This window comes from Haliaeetus leucocephalus, unplaced genomic scaffold, assembly GCF_000737465.1.
Source record: "Haliaeetus leucocephalus isolate CR32 unplaced genomic scaffold, Haliaeetus_leucocephalus-4.0 Scaffold271, whole genome shotgun sequence".
NCBI classification, from domain to species: Eukaryota; Metazoa; Chordata; class Aves; order Accipitriformes; family Accipitridae; genus Haliaeetus; species Haliaeetus leucocephalus.
In genome coordinates, this window is record NW_010972707.1 from 6,594 (window position 1) to 13,659 (window position 7,066).

The following is a 7,066-nucleotide window of genomic DNA, read 5'->3' on the forward strand; positions in this document are numbered from 1 at the left end:
TGCCGGGGACACAGCTGTCCATCGCCATCTCCCCTTCTCCATCACCATCCTTCCTGGAACCTCTCTCTCCACCGCGGTCCCCCATTCTCCCATCGTGGTCCTCTTCTCACCATTGCGGACCCTCTTGGGACACTGCTCTCCACTGTAGTCCCCCCTTCTCTCCATTGTGGTCCCCCATTCTCCATCACAGTCCCCTCTTCTCCATCACCATCTTTCCTGGGACACCATTGTCCATCACCATCCCCTCTTTTCCATCGCCGTCCTTCCTAGAACCTCTCTCTCCACCGTGGTCCCCTGTTCTCCCATTGTGGTCCTTTTCTCTCCCACCACGGTTCCCTTATCTCCATCACAGTCCTCTGTTCTCCATTGTGGTGCCCTTCTTTCCGTCACAGTCCCCTCTTCTCCGTCGTGGTCCCTCTTGGAATGCTCTCCATGGAAGTCCCCTCTCTTGGGACACTGCTCTCCACCGTGGTCCCCTTCTCTCCATTATGGTCCCCTCTTCTCCATCCCCGTCCTTCCTGGGACACCGTTGTCCATCGCCGTCCCCTCTTTTCCATTGCAGTCCTTCCTGGGACACTGCTTTCCACCGTGACGCCCCCATTCTCCATCACAGTCCCCCCATTCTCTATCGCGGTCCCCCTCTTATCCATCGCAGTCCCCCTCTTGGGACACTGCTCTCCACCGCGGTCCCGGTTGCGGTTACAGGTACGACAACATGGCCGAGCTCTTCGCGGTGGTGAAGACGCTGCAGGCTCTGGAGAAAGCCTACATCAAGGACTGCGTCTCTCCTAACGAGTAAGTTCTGGGGCAACGGAGCCCTCGGGAGGGTCGGTCGTGTCCCTGTGGGGGGGGGACGAGCCCGTCCCCTCCCTGCCCTGTCCCTCCACAGGTACACGGCTGCCTGCTCCCGCCTCCTGGTCCAGTTCAAAGCCGCCCTCAAGCAAGTGCAGGGCTCCGAGATCAGCTCCATCGACGACTTCTGCCGCAAGTTCCGGGTGAGCTGAGGCGCTGCCGGTACTCTTGGCAGGTGCCGGGGCTTCGCGGGCGCCGGTCATGGCGCTCACGGCGTCGTCTCCCCGCAGCTCGACTGCCCCTTGGCCATGGAGAGGATCAAGGAGGACCGGCCCATCACCATCAAGGACGACAAGGGCAACCTCAACCGCTGCATTGCCGATATCGTCTCCGTACGGTGCCGGGGGGTTGCTGGGGCTCGGCTTCAGTGGTTTGGGGAGGGTGGGAAGGGTCGTGGTTGAGCCGAATACTCCTTCCCTCCCAGCTCTTCATCACGGTGATGGATAAGCTGCGCCTGGAGATCCGAGCCATGGACGAGGTAGGGTACCGCTGCTCAGCCGTGTGCCGTGGCAGCCCCCGGAGTCCCGGTTTGGCAACACCGGCGCGGCGGCTCACCCCCAATTCTCTCCCCAGATCCAGCCAGACCTACGGGAGCTGATGGAGACAATGAACCGCATGAGCCACCTGCCCCCCGACTTTGAGGGGAGGCAGAAAGTCAACCAATGGTGAGTGCCAGGGTGCCAGCACCGTTACCGGCACCGTTTTTGGGGTGCCGGCGTGCCGCTGACGCGGCCCCCCCGCCTTCTCCCAGGCTCCAGACGCTCAGCGGGATGTCGGCGTCAGATGAGCTGGATGATTCCCAGGTCCGGCAGATGTTGTTCGACCTGGAATCTGCCTACAACGCCTTCAACCGCTTCCTCCACTCCTGAGCCATCCAGCACGTGCCGGCACCGCCGCTCCCTCCCGGTTTGAGATTCCCAGTCCCCTCCCAGTCCTTACTGGCGTTAAGAGGAAGTCGAGGACAATAAACCCCTCATCCCTCACCTGCCTCGCGAGCGCCGGTGACGCCGGGACCCCAAAAAGCACCAGCCACGTTCATAAATATGGTGTGTAATGGCCACGCCGATTAAAACCACAAGACGCCGGCAATGCCGGCGCTTTAGAGGCTCTTACAGAAGAGCTTACGGTGCTGCACAACGGTGCTGAGCGCTGTGCCGGCAGGACCGCGCCAGGCTTTGCCGGCATTTTGCTGGTCGCTGCGGCTGACGTGCCGACCGCAGAGCCGGAGATCCTGGATCTTGCCGGCGGTTCTGGCCCAGGTCGTGTCGTCCAACGGACCCTCCACAGAACAGCCTGGGAAGGAGGGAGGAAGGGGCTGCCGTTAGGTCCCGGGGGCTTGCCCACCCCATTCCTGCCTGCGCCGTCGCCGTACCTGCCAGACTGAGGAACTGGAGCCCCTGGCTCCTCTCTTCCAGGGCGGAAAGCAGCGTCCGCAGCCCCGTGGTGCTGATCCCGGGATTGGCCGAGAAATCCAGGGAAACCAGCGCTGGGCAAGCGGGGAGGCACCTGCGGGTGGGGGGGAAGATGGCGAGGGGGTCCCCTCCTTGTCCCCAGGAGGGGTCTCCTCCATTCCCGGTGTCCCCGCCACACCGTGTTCCCATGCCGGAGCCGGCGTGGGGGGTCTCCCTTGGGAGATGGAGGATGAGCCTGCTGCCAGGACCCCCCCCAGTCTATCTGTCACCCCCAGATGCCCCCTTGTCCCCTCACCTGGCCACCTCCAGGACGTCGCTGTCACCCAGGCGGTTCCCGGAGAACGTGAGGTGGCTCAGAACGCAGCCCTCCTGCGGGAAAGGCACGCCGGTGTCGGCACAACCCCGGCCAGCCCCTCCCGGGGAGCGGGTGTCCCCCCCCACCGCGCCGCGTCCCCTCGGGGACCGCTCTCACCTGTGCCAGGTACCTGCCGAGGGTCCTGGTGAGGGGCCGCGGTCCCGGCCCGGCGACGGAGCCCAGCTCCAACCGGCCGAGGCTGCGGCATGGCAAGCTGCTGAGGAGCCGCTCCAGCCCCGCCGTCCCCAGGGCGTTGTAGGACAGAGCCAAGGTCTGCAGCCGCACGGCCCCTGGGAGCAAACGCCAGCGCGGTTAGAACCGCCAGGTACCCGGCACTACCAGCGCGGTGCCGCGGCCTCTTACCCTCGAGGGAGAAGGCGTCGGTGAAGCCGCAGGCCTGCAGCCGCAGTGTGGTGAGCGCCGGGCAGGACTGCAGGAGCAGGGCCAGGGGCCGGCAGCTGGCATCACCCAGCGGGTTCAGGCTCAGGTCCAGCTCCTCCAGGCTCTGCCGGGACGGGTGGCAGCAGACAAGAGGTTTAGGGGACAAAGAAGCAGTTTAGGGGATGGGCAAAGGGTTTAAGACAAGACGTGAGAGATGTGGATGACAAAGGAGAGATTTGGGGGACAGACAAGGAAGTTGGGGGACAGAGAAGGCGTTTGGGGGACAGAGGCAAGAGGTTTAGGGGACAAAGGGAAGGTTGGGGGGGGACGGGTTATGGGGACATAGGAACAAGAGGTTTAGTGGGGAACAGACGAGATTTGGCGGACAAAGGTGAGATATGGGGGGGGACCGTCTGGGCACCCCACACCGTGACACCCGTCTCAGCCAGGCAAAGCCAGTGCCGGGACTCCCGGGGACAGAGCCGGGGCTCCCACCGCTGTTCCCACCCCCCAGCCCTACCTGGAAGGCCCCGGCGGTGCCGGCAGTGCCGGGATTCCGGGGCAGGAGCTGCCGCAGCCCCTGGGCACCGAGACGGTTCCCGGCCAGGTCGAGGAGGGTGAGGGCAGGCAGGGTGGCCAAGGTGGCCAGCAGGTCGCCGGCCATGGTGTCCGGCAACCCACAGCCGCGCAACCGGAGCTGCCGCAGCGGCGCTTGCAGCTTGAGGGCCCGCAGCAGCGGGGGGAGGTGGGGGGGGCGCAGGGCCAGGCCCCCCTCGACCCCCAGCCCCGGGCTCTGCTCCTGCAGCTCCGTCAGCTTCAGCAGCAGCGGGTGAGGTTCTGCCGGGGGGGTAGAAGGTGTCAGTGGCATTTGGTGGCCCTGGAGACCACCCCCCTCCCCCTTGGGGAGCCCTGAGCCCCCTCATGGACCCCCTAATCCTGCCGACAGCCCTGCACTGGCCACAGATGTGTGTTTCCCCCCCCAACCTGGCGCGGGGACCCCCAACCGGTGGGGACGGTCCCCGAGGGGACCGGGGAGAGGCTGGGGGTCCTTGCCCACCACCCAGGAAGGGCACGCGGCGGGGGGGGGGGCCTTACCCACTGCCAGGCTCTGGCAAGCCCTGCGGTACCTCTCGGCCAGGGGCGGCAGGTCCCAGCACCGCACCTCCGCCAGCACCTGCAACGCCGGAGCCGTCAACAACAGCACCGCCGGAATCACCGGCGATGCCCAGCACGGGACTGGGCTCGGCGCTCACCTCCTCGTTGCTCTGCAGGACGTCCCCCACCAGGTCCTGGGGGGCCAGGAGAGCCCCCTCTTTCTTGAGGGTGAGCCGCGGCAGCAGCCCGCAGGTTTGGTAATACCGCTCGGCCGCCCGCTCCGCCAGCCAGCTCACGGCACGGCTCTCGCTGCCGTGACGGCAGGACCGGGGAAGGGGAAAGGGGGGTCACCGGTGAGCGCTGCCGCCCGGCACGGGGGTCCCAAAGGGGACGTGGAGGGGAGGGTGTCACGAAGAGGAGGGGGACAAAGCTCTTACCTCTGGGGCACGGGAATGAGGAAGACGTTGTCCTGGACCCGGACCCGCACGCGGAGGGCAGGCAGGACAGCAGGCAGCGGCGCAGGCAACGACGCAGGTGGGCAGGGGGGGCTTCCATCGTCCTCAGCCTCATCGGGGAGGGGGGTCCCGGCCGCCTCGGGGGGCCGGCGTTCCCGGGAGCGCCCCAGCGGGATCCTTTCCACCGGGCGGGTGAGCCGGCTCTGCACACTCCGGCGACGCCGGGGCTGGTGCCGGCTCGGAGCAGGGACCTCATTGTCGCTCTCCGGGCCCGTGCTGTCCCCTGAAGCGGTCGCCGGTTCCTGGGGTTCCCGGCGTGGCCGCTTACGGCCCCCCCGGGACTCCCCAAGGTCGTCTTCCAGCCAGTCCTCCTCTTCCAGGTACTGCTCAGCTGGGATGAGGGCCGGCCGCAGTGCCGGCTGCCGGCACGCCATCTCGGTGCTGCCACCAAGAAGGGATTTGGCGCTGCCCAGACCCCGGATGGCGGCTTCGTACTCAGCCGGCTCCGGCCCCGGCCCCGTTCCCTCCTGCCTGCCGAGCCCCAACACCCGCTGCCGCTTCTTCACCGGCCTCAGCGGTGACATGTCGCCATCGTCTGGCTCTGCCACCGGCGGGGAGCGCGGCCGCGGGATTTGGCGCTCGGAAAGTTCGGCGTCGAACAGCGGCGAGTCCTGGGAGAGCTGCGGCGGGGCTGCTGGCGGGACACACACACACACACTGGCACCCTCAGCCTACCACAGACCCCCCCAAAAAAAAAGCAGAGGGGAACGGGGTCCCAGCATCGCCGCACCGCATCCCACCTTGTCCCGCTGCCGTCTCCTTGAGCAGGCACTCGGCCGCCCGGCATCGCTGCCGCGTCTCCTGGTCCAGCTCCTTGCTGTAAGTGCTCGCCCACTCCTCCAGCGTCCCCAGCGGCGTCAAGCCCTACGGGGAGGAGGTGGGGGGGGAACAGGACACAAGGATCTCCCACTGCGTCCCCCCCAGCCCCATATTGGGGTTCCCCCCGCCTTCTCCGATCCCAGCAAGCTCACCCTGGCATTCCTGGCCGTCACCGAAGCTCCACGCCGCACCAGCAGCTCGGCCACCTCGAAATGGCCGCAGCTGAGAGCGTCGTGCAGGGGGGTGATGCCCTCGCAGCCTGGCCCCCCGGGGTCGTCCAACGCAGCCCCGCGGTCCAGCAGCAGCCGGACGATCTCTGGGGGATGGGAGGAGACAGCGGTGAGGATGGGAGGGGGCTCTGCCTGCACCCCGGGGGGGGCTTTGTCTTCATCCCTGTCCCCCCCCCAACTCACCCAGGTGCCCGTGGTTGCAAGCCTCGTGCAGCGGGGTCCAGCCGCAGTAATCGCGGGGGTTCAGGGGGTGCCCCTAGAAAAGAGGAGGGGGACACATATTAGTTACGCTCTCCCCCCCCACTCCAAAACCACCCGTAGGTCCCACGGGACCCCCCCTTGTGGTGTGGGTCCCAGTCCCCTCGCCCACCTGCCTGAGGAAGAGCTGGACGCGGCGCAGGTCACCCTCGATGCAGGCACGGTGCAGGGGGGTCTCGCCCCGCTCGTTCCGCCGGTTCCACTGCCGACACAGGGAGGGAGGACACAATGGGGACCCCCAGGGATGCACCCCAACACCTGGGGGGGACCCCCCACCCCTCTTTGGGGGTGCTGGAGGAAGGGGAGACCCCCCCCTACCCCTCTTGGTGGGTGTCAGGGGGAGACCTGGCATCTCTCACCTTGCTGATCCGCCGGCGGCTGGGGACGCTCTTGCTGTAGCCATCGAGTTCATCTTCCTCCCCCTCTGGAAGAGACCCCCCCTGCCATGAGGAAGACCCGCCTCCGTGAAGGAGACCCCCCCTGCAGGGACACTAGCAGGGACCCTGCACCCCCCAGAGCCCCCTCACCGCTCTCCGACAGCTCCAGCTCGCTCTCATCCTGAGCCTCGCTGCTCTCTGGTTCTTCCTCCTCCTCCTCCTCCTCAGCAGACCCCCCCAACCCCCCCAGCCGGGCCATGGTACCGGCGGCGGCCTCGGTGTCGCCATCCCGCAGCTGCAGCGAGTGGAGATGCCGCAAGATCTGCCGCTGGGGAGGAAGAGGAGGGAGAAAGGTCAGCCCTCAGCCCAAAGGGGAACCCTGGGGGGGGTCCCCATCCCCGTTCTGCCCCCCCTCACCTGCAGCCGGGGGTCTCCGGCCGCCTCCGCTCGCTCCAGCGCGGTTTGGAAGCAGGGCTGGAGCTCAGCGTGGGGTTCGCCCGCCTCTTCCATGGCCAGTGCGATGTTCAGCCACGTCTTTCCCTCCTGGGCACCACTGGGAGTCAGTGCCCAGCCCCGGGGGGGGGGGGGGGGGGCCCCCCCGAGCCCCGGGCCCCCCCCCCCTGTCAGGGGACACGGGGGTCCCCACACTGAGCTATAAACCCTCCCTGGGGGGCAGCCCCCAGTCCCACACCCTCCCAGGGGAGACGAGGGCACATTGCACCACGGGTCCCCCCCACAGCTGCCGTGTCCCCCCCCTGCAGCTGAGGGACCC

At 67.3% G+C, this 7,066-nt stretch overlaps 2 protein-coding genes across 2 annotated transcripts in view; one reads left to right on the top strand and one right to left on the bottom strand.

The window, feature by feature from the left end:
• The window catches only part of VPS28 (vacuolar protein sorting 28 homolog (S. cerevisiae)), a 5,319-nt gene extending 3,493 nt beyond the window's left edge, over positions 1 to 1,826 (top strand). Inside the window, exons 4-9 of the mRNA XM_010569322.1 lie at positions 614 to 795; positions 890 to 995; positions 1,083 to 1,184; positions 1,277 to 1,330; positions 1,426 to 1,517; positions 1,604 to 1,826. Of these exons, the coding sequence (XP_010567624.1) occupies positions 614 to 795; positions 890 to 995; positions 1,083 to 1,184; positions 1,277 to 1,330; positions 1,426 to 1,517; positions 1,604 to 1,721 (654 nt within the window). The 3' untranslated portion in view covers positions 1,722 to 1,826. The remainder of the gene's footprint in view (positions 1 to 613; positions 796 to 889; positions 996 to 1,082; positions 1,185 to 1,276; positions 1,331 to 1,425; positions 1,518 to 1,603) is intronic.
• Positions 1,827 to 1,951: 125 nt separating this feature from the next.
• TONSL (tonsoku-like, DNA repair protein) overlaps positions 1,952 to 7,066 on the bottom strand; it is a 10,627-nt gene continuing 5,512 nt past the window's right edge. Inside the window, exons 11-26 of the mRNA XM_010569324.1 lie at positions 6,712 to 6,837; positions 6,410 to 6,622; positions 6,277 to 6,339; positions 6,030 to 6,119; positions 5,843 to 5,915; positions 5,582 to 5,745; positions 5,351 to 5,474; positions 4,533 to 5,244; positions 4,254 to 4,404; positions 4,096 to 4,174; positions 3,521 to 3,837; positions 2,983 to 3,124; positions 2,737 to 2,909; positions 2,560 to 2,633; positions 2,225 to 2,358; positions 1,952 to 2,145 (exon numbers count right to left, since the gene is read on the bottom strand). Coding sequence (XP_010567626.1) covers positions 1,952 to 2,145; positions 2,225 to 2,358; positions 2,560 to 2,633; positions 2,737 to 2,909; positions 2,983 to 3,124; positions 3,521 to 3,837; positions 4,096 to 4,174; positions 4,254 to 4,404; positions 4,533 to 5,244; positions 5,351 to 5,474; positions 5,582 to 5,745; positions 5,843 to 5,915; positions 6,030 to 6,119; positions 6,277 to 6,339; positions 6,410 to 6,622; positions 6,712 to 6,837 — 2,829 coding nt within the window. The remainder of the gene's footprint in view (positions 2,146 to 2,224; positions 2,359 to 2,559; positions 2,634 to 2,736; positions 2,910 to 2,982; positions 3,125 to 3,520; positions 3,838 to 4,095; positions 4,175 to 4,253; positions 4,405 to 4,532; positions 5,245 to 5,350; positions 5,475 to 5,581; positions 5,746 to 5,842; positions 5,916 to 6,029; positions 6,120 to 6,276; positions 6,340 to 6,409; positions 6,623 to 6,711; positions 6,838 to 7,066) is intronic.